Source organism: Brachyistius frenatus, unplaced genomic scaffold (genome assembly GCF_029030835.1).
Source record: "Brachyistius frenatus isolate BFR_SWC_R1_liver_20210118 unplaced genomic scaffold, ASM2903083v1 Contig_55, whole genome shotgun sequence".
In the NCBI taxonomy this organism is placed as follows: domain Eukaryota; kingdom Metazoa; phylum Chordata; class Actinopteri; family Embiotocidae; genus Brachyistius; species Brachyistius frenatus.
The window spans coordinates 135818-149913 of NW_027210654.1; the positions used below are offsets into that span (position 1 = coordinate 135818).

Here is a 14096-nt window from a genome sequence, read left to right on the forward strand (position 1 = left end):
ACTCTAGTGAGATACTACTCTTTAACTTCATACTACAGCCTTCCTTTAAAAGAATTAACCATATAATAGTTAGCAGAGGTTGTGGAACGTGCGTGCGTATCCGAACTCCGCCGTCTTCAAGATTTCCCTCCACTTTTCCCAAGCCCTCTTTTACAGCATGAAGTGCAGTTATGGCAAGGAGTAGCAAGTCAGTAGCGAGGACCCTGGAGGATTTGACGCTAGATTCGGGTTATGGTGGAGCCGCCGACTCCTTCAGATCTTCTAGTGCGTCGCTGTGCTGCTCAGAGGCACATGGGGGGAATAACTGGCATTTAACCGACTCGATGCACAGTCGACACAACAGTCTGGACACTGTTAACACGGTCCTGGTCGAGGACGCCGAGATCCTGGAGTGCACCGGGCAGTGCGCTAATCTACCCGAGCTTGAGGATGTGCCGTGGAGCCTCGGGGAAGTGGCGAGCGCACTGAGCAAGGACGAGGAGATGAGCCTGCCGACCCCCCCACAGGACGTCCTGCTCAGGCTCTCGGTGCTGGTCAGCCGGGCCCTGGTGAGGGTCGCCAAGGAGGCGCAGCGCCTAAGTTTGCGTTATGCCAAATGCACCAAATACGAGATCCAAAGTGCCATAAAGATCGTTCTGTCGTGGACCGTCTCGATGGACTGCATCAGTGCGGCCCTCAGTGCCTTGTCCCTGTACAACATGAGCACGGAGGAGGACAAGTTCAGCCGCGGCAAGTCGGTGCGCTGCGGACTCATCTTCAACGTGGGGAAGTTCTTCAGGTGGATGGTCGACAGCAGGGTTGCGGTCAGGATCCACGAGCACGCGGCGATCTACCTGGCTGCGTGCATGGAGAACCTCTTCCGCGAGGTATACGCGCGGGTGCTGCGCAGTGCGCTCCTGGAGCGGGATAATGGGATCCCCAAGTTTACTGTGGAGAACCTGGAGCAGGCCGTCAACAGCGATGCAGAGATATGGGGCTCCCTGCAGTCCTGGCAGCACCTGATCTGCGGGAAGAATGCAAGCGGTGAGTTATGAATGCTGCTATGCAACAGGGTGTTTGTGCACAAATTTAAAATCCTTAAGCTTAATTCGTCACCTGCGGAGTCCCCCCTCTCACCTCAATATACTTACACCAGTAGAGCAACACAAAGATTTCCTTACTTGATTTGAGTATCATCAAACCACAAGTGTGACAGATGACTCAGAATTTATAAAAAGAGGTAGCTTGGATTCACTCAGATTCACTTGCTGCCAGAAGCTCTGCCTCTCTCTCATTAAAGACGTGTAAACTTTAAGTGAGAGATATCAGTGTGAGGGCATTCTTGCAGGTGAAATGCAGCTGCAGGCAGGTGATGATAAGTATAGCCATCCTCATGTGGCCAGCTTGCTTCTTGTGTTTGCTGTAGTCTTAGATTGGAGATGATATTCTCTGATAGTTCTCTTATACTGTATGTGGCTGTTTGTCATAATGCCCATAATGATGAGGATGGGCTCAATACCCACAGCTTTAGTTCTTCCCTTTGAGAGCTTTCAGTGAAAGGGGCTCTCCCTGCTGGTTTCATAAAACCATGCCCTGCAGAGGTGAGATTTATTCTTTTCAAGCAAAGAGGAAGGAGGTCTTTCATTTCTGTATATTTTTGTTGAATTTGTTTACCTTCCCTGGAAGTTTACACAGGTTTTCCAAGCGTGAAGAAATACTTTTTGGTGTGTGCTTTGAAAGTAGCCGGGTTCGAAGAACAAGTCTAATTGTATTCAGACTTCACTGCCGCTTTACCATCAATACATCAGAAACCACTCTAACGCATGCCCCTGTTTTGACGGATGTTGTAAAAGTGCTGCTGTGGCTCCTATTGCAACAGGTTTACGTAATAAAAGGCCTTGGGGGACGTATGTGCTATCATGCATTATGCAGAGTGATGTGAATAAAACTGAGTTATAGAGTGAGGGAGGGAAAGAGAGAGACAGACAGAGAGAGAGAGGAAGTTTTGAGAGACTCTGTGACCATATTGATGAATCACCAGCAGAAGCCTGGCATCATGAGAGAAGGACTTTGTCAGTCTACCTCTCGTTTTAAAGGCGCATGCTAGCTGGTTTCTGTTTGTCAGAATCAGACTCACAAACAGTGTAATAGCCTTCATTTGCACTGATGACAACATACAGTATCATTGTACATGTATATTACTTTATATCTTGACACAAAGTGCAAAAATGCCAAAATCAGTCACATACAGTTCAAAGAAACCAAAATCCAACATCCAACTACTGTATAGTCGTAATATCAGTATTCAGTCACTCTGCACACTCAGGCCATTTGGCATGCAGTGAGGCTCCAGCTGTGGAAGAGATGTGGTGAGTGATCACTGGTGCATTGGACCGTTGGATAGGATCAGATGCAATGAAATGTCTGGAGCTTACGGAATATTGAAAAAAAGGCTCAAGGCCAGAAAAGTGATGATGCATGAAGTTAATGTTGTGTAATGTGTAGGTAGAGAGGTAGTTGGCTAATTGTCATCTAACAAAAGAACATAAAAATAAGCATTAACACCTACAATGAATGGATCCAATGACTAGAATGTGAATGGGGTTGCTTGTAGTGATGAACCTATGGAGAATTATAACATTACTACACTCGGGCTTTACAGGGCTTTTACTCATTGTTGCGGGATAGTCCAGCAGTCGCAGCTATGAGTGCGCAGGATGCTGCAGCACCTACTGGTCGATGGTAGAGGACCTGCATGTAAATGGTAAATGGTCTGCACTTAGAGTATATAGCGCCTAATTACCATAGCAGTCTATGAATCACTTTGCAGCTTTTTCCTCCCATTCACACACAAACACTCTCACACCGATGGTGACAGAGCTGCCATGCACAATGCTCTGGAGAAATTTAGTGTTACATTTTTTTGCCCAAGGACACTTCAGCACTGGACACTTCTTTCCACAAGGAACTGGGGATTGAACCATTAACCTTAGGACTAGTGGGCAACCAGCTCTACTATCTGGGCCACAGCTGCCCAAAAGCATGTCCAACACTGTGAATTGGAAAAAACAGAAATGAAAAAAGTTGTATTTATTTTTCTTACTTTTGTTCATATTCTAATATTATTTTGATTTCAGTTAGTATTTCATAGTGAATTTTAGGTTTCAAATTTTCAGTCCAGTGGGAAATGACATTTAAGGTCAGGCAGATCAAAGGTGTCACATGATGTCACCACAAAGAGGCTCAGTAGCAGGAAAATGGACACTCAAAAGTGAATTTCAGATGTCTTCATGAATGTTGCTAAACTCCTCTCAACTGAAACTGCTACAAATGATTGTTTGGAATAAAGTCTATAGTTGCTACAGTATAAGCTCACATTGTCTCCTCATTAGCATCATCAGGATGATGACGGACTTTCTCATGCTCTTCAATTCAGTTCAATTCAATTCAGTTCAATTCGCTTTATTGGCATGACGTTTGGATTAAACATGTTGCCAAAGCATAAATTCTTACATAAATATTAGACTATAACATCTCTCTCTCTCTCTCTCCAATGAATAAAGAGCATTTATATTGTTTAGCTTGGATTTAAAAGTAGTCAGGGGTTCACACATTTTTCAGGTTCTCAGGTTTGTTCCAACAATTTGAAAAGGTTTTTCTCCTTTTCTATTCATCAATATATTTTGTGAACCTACTTTCATAACAGCCAGTGCATAGCTGCTGTTTTATAACGTTTGTGTATACTTTCTGTATGCGTGGCATAAGATCACCGACTTCTTTTCTAGTAAGTGAGTGTCGTTGGTCGCTGTTAAATCATTGTTTATTGCATAAATCTGTCTGTCCAATAAGCCAGTACCCAGCTGCTGTTGTGTAGTCTATACTTTGTTTTTGTTTTTTTACAAAAATATTCCTTTCAGAGACAAATATTGTACGTTCATCAAAGTATAGAACTTATTTTTCAAGGCTCATAATTATGTACGTAACAGAACATGTGTAACTAATGTACATTTTACAGAATATAGCCTGTATATTTTTCATATGGATGGTACCCCTCCACCCAGTCACCCGAAACACTCAAACACATTGTACCCTCTCCATAGCACCCTCCCTCTGAAACATTTTCCCACAGTTTTGTTTAACGGCTCACTGCTTTACTATTTTGGTTCATTCTCACCGCTTCCATAATGCAGTTTTTGTCCATTTCCAGCCAAACACGCTCCAAAAACCGACTGCGCTCTACTTACCCAGCACTTGGCAGCAGACATACGAAGTTCACGACTTGATAGTGAACATAACATAATTAAGCATTTAGCCGCTAAAGAGACAAATATGTACCTGGAGGTAACGGTGGACACAAAAACAGAGCTAAAAGGAGAGTGATTATTGAACTGACACTAACCAGGTGATAGGAAATGTGACTGGAATTGGAATAGTTTTTTTTTTTTTTTACAGTGTTAGAGATGTGCATCTATTGGAGCATTAGATTAACAATGCACATAGTAAATTCCACACTGCGCAAAATAATCTCCCACATTTTTTTATTCTAGACCTCTTCCAGGAAACGTATCTGCAGTGACAGAGAAGGCCGAAACAAAGCCGCACCATTTGTTCTCTTCCTACTGGAAGACACCAGCCAGTCTTTCCGAGGGTGGGTTGACCTTAACGCAGCCGCTGCCTGCCAAATTCAACCTCCTTATCGCTCCATCCATTCTCTCGGTCTCTCTCTGCCAAGTGGGAGTAATTGAGGTGATTTTTCCATATTATGCTAACGCCGGTGACCCAGCTTTGTGAGGAAGCCTTTATGAATATCTTTATTGCATCTCCTCCAACAAAGTGGATTTCCACTTCTATGCTGTCACAAATTCAATAGGCTACTTAACTTTGGAGGGTGTTTTCCTTTTTGAACAATTAGGCTCTATCAGATACCTTAGTAATATGAGCCAAATAATTGAGGGGTGGGGGTTCTTTCACTTAAAGAGATAAATTCCCATTTTGGAAAATACACTTATTTACTTTCTCATCACAAAATTTTTGAAAAGTTTGATACAACTTTCATGACTGTTATAGCAAATAGGAAACTAAATCCAGGAGTCAGTTAGATTAGTTTTGCACAAACACTGGAAATAGGAGGAAACAGGAAGCCTTTGTCCAAAGGTAACAAAGCCCGTTAACAGCACTGCTAGCGGTGAACATTAAACACATTATATTCACTTTGTTCATTACATTTAAGTGTATCAAACAATGCTTTGTGGTGTTATGGGCTGTTATGTGCCTGACAGTTTCTTGACAAGGAGCAGTAATGAGGAAGTGACTGCTGGTTGCCTGGCAACCTCACAGTGACAACAATATTTTAGGAAGTCATCCCTTTGGGCCAATAAAGTTTCTTAATTGTAAGCTAAATTAACAGACTGTCTGTATGAATTTACCACTGTAACGATCATCTGATCTAACTCTCATCAGGATGCAATTACGTGTATTTCCCATATGTCAAGTCAGTGCTTTTAAAACGAGTTATTAATAACTATAATATTAATATATGTGGCTCAGTAGTTGTCGGCTTATACTGTATATACTGTATGTTATATAATGTTGATGGATTTATTTATAGCCATATAAAAAAAAAAAAAAAGAGAGAGAAAGCTGGTTCTTGGTTGTTTTGTGAATTGATATGTCAGGCTTCAACTCAACATTCATAATTATCCCGTGCTACGATACCTTCTCTCACCTACTGCAGCTTGCAGTTCCGCATTGGCACATCCAGCATATGGCAGGTCTCACACACACACACACACACACACACACACACACACACACACACACACACACACACACACACACACACACACACACACACACACACACACACACACACACACACACACACACACACACACACACACACACACACACATACATCAAGATGTCAGGGTTCTCTCTCATCATGTCTGACTCGGTGTTATTTGCAAGTGGGTGTTGGGTTTCCCTTCTTAGGCTGTGGTATCCTGTCAGAACAGGAAACTACTCTATATGGTGGGGTATTTCTTATGGCTCCCTCCAGACCCGGGACACAGAGATTCTTTTATTTCTCTAATGATGTGTGCATGTCACAGAAAATGTCAAATGGAACATGATAGTCATTGCTCAGGGAGATGTACCACCTTCGGGACGAGTTTTTAATCACACTTTAGGTGTGAGATGAGTTTTCAAGTCTGGGCAAGGCCGTTTTGGCCAAAGGATTTAAAAGAAAATTTCACCCTTAAGTCGTTTAAACAAGTAAATAGTACTTTGCTCTTTCTGCTCTGTTTTGCTCGTATTGCTTTTGTTTTGTCTTATTCATGTGGACAGGTGTCCAAATATGGCTGAACTTAGTGGAGTGCAACAGTGCAGCTACAGTTGAGTATTTGTAGCTAACTTAATCATCAAGATATAGTATAGTTAGCTATCGAGCCAGGCAGCTGGTTTCAGAAAAAAGCCACTCTGTGCAACAATCCAACCAAAGAGCAGACAGATAAAGTTAGTAAAAATACAAAGGTGGAGCATTTGGCATCGAAGGAGACAGATACTTCTCATTGATGTTGGTGAAACCAAACCAGAGCTGAACGGAGAGTGAATATTGTACTTATGTCCTTCAGGTTGCCAGTAGCAGACAACCTGATGTGCTGACTACTTGCGCAACCTGACTTGCGTACCATTTCTTCAGGATGGGTGAATAGGAAACTAAATTCAATTATGATTGGTGATAGTAGTACAGTGTTGGCTTTACTACTGGATGCAGTTCACATACTTATACAAATATATCAATTAATCATGGTTTTGAAAGATAATAGTCATTAAGAATAGTAGTAAAGTGTTAGTTTGTAATATCGGTGAAATTAATGATCATTTTCATTATCTAAACATTTAGATGAAGACAAAAACCAATGTGTTTATTTTGTAACTCCCTCAGAATCAATAAGCAAAGGTTCCATTGTAATGTTGCATATTTGCATTTATATTAATGAATCATACAGGAAGAAATCCATCACAGATCATTCAGATGCCAAATTATCTACAAATGGCAGCATCGATAGGGATTCAGTGCAGTAACGCAATGCATCTTTGTTGTGCTGTTGCCAGTCGCATGGGAAACACGACACTATTGAGAGGTAATCTGAGATAATTTGAACAACTGACATGCTGCTCTATGGCATTGTTCTCAGTTCACTCTTACTTTTTCTTGCCTAGAAAACATACTTCTCTGACAGTAATGTGCACTTTTCAGCACAAAGAACACACCTCTGACTTGTGTCTGAAGGCATTCTGGAAAATCACCAACTGAAAAGGCAAATTTAGAGAAAGTGTGTACACAAAAATAGTAAATTACAGCACTGAAGCACATCTGGAAATCAATGGATGATGCAGTGTGAAGTGTGTAACTGAGGTGGGATTTTCTTTTTAAAGTCTAACAGCAGAATACGATCTGGCTGACCCGACACTTGGCATTTAAAATCAAAATAGAGACCTCACTTTTGTAAATTTCTGACATCACGTGAGAAAACCAGTGGATCGCTTGTTGAGGGCATGATGTGCGTGCTGTTAGAAAAGTGACACTTTACTGTTGTAGCTTTGTGCATTGTGTTGGTAGCACGGAGGTAATCGAGTATCGGTATTATTCCACTCACAGGCCTTTTGTTCCTTATCCAACAGTTGGCGTTGCTCTGCGAGGTCGGTGCCTGGTGCACACATGCTGTGGTGAAGGCAGGCAGACAGGAATGACTGCGGTCTGCAGCGGTACCACTCTGTACCGGTGGAGACCAGTCCCCATTATGTCTGGGAGTGAGATATAACATATCTGTGCTAGGGAAACCCTTACACAGCAGGACACGCTCGGGCGTTTAAGGCAGGCAACAGACACGGATAGAGAGGGACACACACACACACACACACACACACACACACACACACACACACACACTCAAACACTCAAACACAGCCCAGGAGCAGATCTGGTATTAATTGCGAGTTTCAGAGGGAAATGAGGAATGCTGATTTGACATAGAGTATGGTACGACGAGGGAGAACTCCAGCCAACTTTTCTTCAAATGATTAAGAGGAGACAAGTGATAGAATACAGTTAACTCTACACCCCGCTGGCAATGTCTGCAATAGATTGTGTCTTTTTTTTTCCTCCTGTAACATACATTTTTCTTATGCACCTCGATGGATTGTATAAAACCTTTTTTCTGCACCGTGTCACTCATTTCTGTGTGTTGCAGCTCATGGACTTGTGTTTTCAGTCATCCGCTATATGAATGACTGCAGCCATTGTACACAGTAAGCAGACACAAAGAAAGAACTAGTATCCTACTATTCAGAATCCTCTCAGTCGTTATTTAATGTAGACTTAATGAAACTGTGCCCTGAACATTACAATCTGGCCCAGTTTAATCAATATGTATGAACAATCTGTTCAAGGGTAAAAGCCTCAGAGCCACTGTGTGATATCATTTGAGAAAACAGTGCAGTGCTGGAATTGCCGCTGTTAATGGCTAATTCAGTATATTTTTCTCATTTTCATGCTTGACCTTTTACTCCAAAATGAGATTTACTCCACCATAGCCCTAACAATGTCAACCCAGAAAGTGTGCACTTATGGCTTTAAAATCACTCTACATAATGTGTGTGTTTAGCTGAATGCTGTCAGTGAAAAAGCTGTTGTATTTATGTCTCGAGATGGCATTATGAAGGGCGCTCTAGCTGTTTCTTTCTGTCTTTGGGAGGGATTTACTTCCCTCTGGACTGAATCTTCTGGGTGGTTTTTAGTACGTTTTCCCAAAGCGTAGGTGGAAAGTTTACCATAATCTTTTCTCAGTATTTTGATTTTGCTATCAGTTAAGTAGAAAATAAAAATATACCACTGCTAGACCAGAATAGTTTAACAATTACTCCAGAGCCAAATCCAGTGAAGCTGTGGCTAAGAATGAATTGTTCATGGTGTCGACGTTGGAAGAAAAAGCAGAGGGAGAGAAAGAGGCACAGATGGCAAGGATCAAAACAGGAAAATCCATAAGAAAAGCTGTGGGTGACAGATGAGACCCAGACAAGCAATGTCTACTTCTTATTATAGCAGGAAGAAAAGTCGGAGCAAACAAGTACCAGCAAGTGGATTAGTTGGGCCAAGCATCAGTATCTTCCATGTTTTTTTGCAGCTCTGAATTCCTTTTGTTGTATAGAGGGAAATGATCCCGTTTAAATACCAGCCAGTCTGGCTGGAAAATAAGAAGAAGGTACCGGTAAACAAGCTTTGAACTTGTATTCCCTCTTTGATGTGAGCTGAGCAAAATTCAAAGAAATTGTCTTGTCACCATTAGAAAAGTGATATATGTGATAAAGAGAGCTGCATGTCAGGACATCCAGACACATCTGGATTCACAATTGGTGAACTGAGAACCAAAATTCCAATGTATTTACACAACACACGCTAATGCACACAGACGGCGTAGCACTTCCATTTACTTGCATCAGATAAATGCTGAAATCAGCATGAGCAGAGCAGGTTTTCAGCAAACACACTCTTTCATCTCTTACTGAGACCAGAACCCGTAACCAGCAGCTCTGTGCTCATACAGTCAGACCTGTATCATCTCACCTGTTGGTGGTGTTGTTGTTTATTCAGAGTAACACAAAGATGACAGTCAGATGACCTGCCAGCAGTAACATCACTGATCAGTTAGTTACTTTTGAGAACAGCATCTGCAGTGACAGTTAGCATCCTCTGGGTGTGTGTCGTAATCCTCAGCTGATGATACTAATCAAAACTGCTGGTTGATTCAGATCAAGTACACAGAGCCAGACAGTCAGCGAGTCAGTGTGAAGAGGAGCTCTTATCTGCCTAGAGCACCTACTGAACCCTATTTAAGAGAAGCTTAGATTCATTTTTTTGGGGGATGAACAGAGGAACTCATAGATGATCCACTAGTTTTCCGACTATCTGTCCAGCTCACTTCAACCTCAGTATCTCACATTAATGAGGATCACTGACTGTGAGTGTTGAAAATAATGAAAAAGTGGATTGAGTTAAAGGAATAGTTTGACATTTTGAGGAATATGCTTATTTTTTCTCAAGATTTAGGTAAGAAGATCTGTGTTCATATGCAGGGTAAATATAAAGGTGCAGCCAGGGTATTGTTAGCTTTTCTTAGTGAAAGTAAAGGAAAAAGAGGTAAATGGCTTCTCTGCCTTTTGTTTAAACAAATGAAAAGCTCACTAAGTAATGCAAACTCAGCTAGCGTTCTCACCCATTTCCAGTTTCTACGCAAAACTAAGCTAACTGTAGTGGAGAGTGAGCAAATCCTACATCTGAAAATGTCAAACTACTCCTTTAAGGCTTATTTATCGCTGGGTTTCCTAAACATTTACAGCGGATTAGTCAAGGTGAAGACAATTCTCTCCTTTATGCCCGAGCAGCCAATGTTAAATGCTGCAGTTTTTGCTAATCCATGGCACACTGAGCTGAAGTGATCGTTAGGAGCAGAACTTCTGTTATTTCAGTTTGTAAACCACTTTATTCCAGCATTCCCATCATTTAAATACATACCTTTACTAGAGGATGAAATTATCCTTGGATAGATGGTTATGTGCACTGATTTGCGCTCATCACCGCCACCGTCTGTTGCGTCATTACTCAGTCTTTTACATGCTGCTCACTGGTTTGAGATTCAAATGAAGTGTGGACTCTTCAAATCTGAGAAAACATGATTACATGAACTTAAATGTACCCACTATCCATCCGTCTGCCGCATGTGCAGTACGTGAAGATGAGTAGCTGTTTTCCTACATTTCTCAGAGTGAATTTTGGTGAACATGTGTCTGAATGCGTTTCATTCACTTGCACGGGGCGGGATCAGTGGTGACAGTAATAAGAGAAAGAGTTGCACCACAATCCTCCGAACTCATCTTGTTGCTGCAATACTTTCTGGTCTGTTGGGAAATCTGTAGGTTGGAAAAAAAAATACACACATTTGACAGAGCTTTGTAAAAGCAGTTCAGTATCGGTGTTGAAAGTCCAAATTTCTCCACATTCATGAAAGTCAAATAAAGCATGCGATTCATAAACCCATTATATTTATCATAAACAGCTGCACATTTTTTATTGGCCTAAAATAAATCAAAATCAAATATACAGGTTGAAAAATACTGTCAGGATATATTTTATGCAACTTTCTGTGAAAAATACTGAGGAAACAATCTAAGTGTTATAATGGCCTTGACGATGAGTCTTTCTTTGTTTGTATTTTGAATCTGCAAAGCCACTATATAGGACATCACACTTAAAACCTATTTCTATAAATTGTGCAAGCTTCCTTGTGAACAATGAAAATACATTATGAAATAAGGCACATAATGGGGCTTCGTAGTGCTTAAGCAGGCGATAGATTTGCTGATGCAGAACTGATTCTGTTCCACTGGACCAGTATTCCATTACCTCCCATGAGAGCTCAGACCACTGACCTTCAGACTGCATGTGTGTCGCTGCATATACAGTATACTGCGTGCATGTTTGAGTAAAGTGAATACAGCGTTCCTCTCGCTGTTTTCCAATGTGTGGCAGCCTCAATCAAAGCCTGTCCTGAAACAAGCAGCCCAAAGATTTTCATATGACTAACCCAGATGTGAATTAATTGATGTCATCCACTTGTCTCTTCTCTTTCTTTCACTGTCTTTTCTGCTTTGTGTCATTTCTGCTGCCCATTTCTTATTCTCTATTTCTTGCGTCTTCAATTTCTCCGATATAATGATTTAACACTGCCACCGCCTTGATGCAGAGTATGTGCTGAGTTGAGGTGACCTTGTCCCGTTCTACGTGTCTGGCAGGGCTCTAATAGTTCTGTCAATCCAGACGTGGGATGCCCCGTTGGCTGAGCACACACTACCCACAGACAGATATGTGTCTGAACTATGACAGATATCCTCCGGATCGAACAACAATCTGTAACTGTAGTTTGTGCTGCGGAGTGGACGGGGCTGTGTGTGGGCGATGTGAGAGGAAGTAAATGAGAAAAGTGTCAGACGACAATAACAAAAACCACGACATTCGGTCCACATATAGAGTGCCAAGAAGATTTCTCTCAGAATCTGTACTTAAACAGATGAACATCCTTCACTCCAACTAAGGGAGTTTGCTCACCCCCCACCCAGCTGAACTAGCAACATATGGTACAGATTTGCCACAGGAGAAGGTATATGTCAATTTTTTTCTTGACATTTTTTATTAGTAACATATGCTGGTTCCTGCTTTTCATTGTCAGAGTGACAGAAAAACAATCTCACGGTGAAAAGACAGATGCGAGTAGGGACTATATAGCAACTTCTGCCCTTCGCGCATCTTTTTTTTAAAGAAAAACACTGAAACATAAAACTGTATATTTTGTTATAGTGAGAATTAGCAGATTATAGTACCTTAAACCCAAAATATAAATACTGCCTTGCACTAATGCACCTAAATCAGCTCTGCATGTTTTATTCATCATTCCTGTATTCAACTTTCCTTTAGGGGAATTATCTTAATTGGTATATTATGTTCTGCTAAACCCACTTTCTCCCATTTTCAAAAACTTTCAGTGAACATTTGCGACTATATGGGCTTTAGAGAAAGGCTGAGTAAAACATTGAAAAATATTACCGAGTTGTAGTTTTCATAGTTACTGGGTTGAATTTTTGAGGACTAGTGTCACCCTCTTTACAGTCCAAGTTTATTTATTCTAAACGAAAAGTCACCACATTTTTTGTTATCTTGTATTACAGGGATACACAAGCATTGAAGTTATACATAATTATATTGGTCAGAGGCAGTGTTTGATGCTTCACAGTTGTCAGTGTGATTTCTTGGTTCAAGCTGTGAAAGGGAATACTTTGTAAAATTCAGTTATGATAGTTATTTATCCCAGTTCTGCTGCATTCATATCAGTTTGTCCTCTCTGCACTCAGTGATGAGACTCTGCTGGTTCCAGTTAGCTTGGCAGAAAAGCAGGAAGTGTGGGAGGTGGATACCTTCTATGCCAAGAGAGGAGAAAAGCACCTACCTGTGACTGCAAAGTTATGTATTCATAAGCTAAATAATTAGCCACTGGAAATCTAGCTTTCAGGAATCAGCTGGTTTGTGTGTGTGAACTTTGCGGTGTCACGAATCAAATCGAGTTTATTGTCATTTTACCAAATATCTTCATAGAAGGCAAATGTGAGTGTTTCTATGAGATCTCAGTGCAATAATAATAATAATAATAATAATAGATAACACTTATTATGTTAGAAAATATATACTGCACAACAGTCCCTTAGCCCACATACGTAAGATGTAAGAAGAGCTATTACAATAGTGGAGGTTAAAATAATAAAATCATAAAAAACACAGTAGTGTTTTGTTATAGAATGGAATAAATGAGTAAAATGCAGTAAATATATTCTATAGGTGCAACAAAATGTGAAAATTATGTGCAATTTAAGCTGCAACTATCGGAGTGAGTTAGTCTGATTGATTGTGGAGATGGGACTCCTGATGAGCTGCTGGATGCAGCTGTTAGTGAGTAAATACCACCAAAATGTTGACTGTTAAATGTCTTATTTTCTATTTCTACCTTTGTTAAACACAAGATGGCATGTTGGTATGAAGGATTTAACTTGTATGTAATAAATTTTGCTGTTGAGTAATATTCACGAATAATATTGAAAGCAAACCAAACCATTTTCATTCTCCACAGGCTACCTCTTCAATAATCAAAGCTAATTTCTGGGAAACACCCACACCACTGCCACAAAACAATAGTGATAAAAAGCCACCATAAATGACTCAGCCCTGTCATTATGCTGTGGTCTTTTAGTTCAGTTGTTGTCTCTCTTTGGACAGACAGAGGTTTCGGAGGACTATGTGACTCACAGCATAGAGAGGAGTTGAGAGGATGACACACTGCTGGTGAGACAGATGTGACTGTCAGTTTTATACCTGGCATGATGTTGCATCAGCTCGGCCTCGCAGCTCTGATCCTCACGGTCTCACTCACAGCTGGAAGTCTACTTTGTAAAGGAGAGGACGAGGATGAGCTTCAGGATTTTGTGAAGAAGGGCTGTTCACTTTCAGATAA

General features: G+C 41.0%; 1 protein-coding gene across 3 annotated transcripts in view; it reads left to right on the plus strand.

Moving 5' to 3' along the window:
* btbd11b (BTB (POZ) domain containing 11b) overlaps window positions 1–14096 on the plus strand; it is a 71008-nt gene continuing 56912 nt past the window's right edge. For 2 of the 3 annotated variants that reach the window (XM_069705280.1, XM_069705281.1), the window contains exon 1: window positions 1–1023. In XM_069705280.1, the coding sequence (XP_069561381.1) occupies window positions 171–1023 (853 nt within the window). In that variant the 5' untranslated portion in view covers window positions 1–170. The remainder of the gene's footprint in view (window positions 1024–14096) is intronic. The other variant, XM_069705282.1, reaches the window with a different exon arrangement.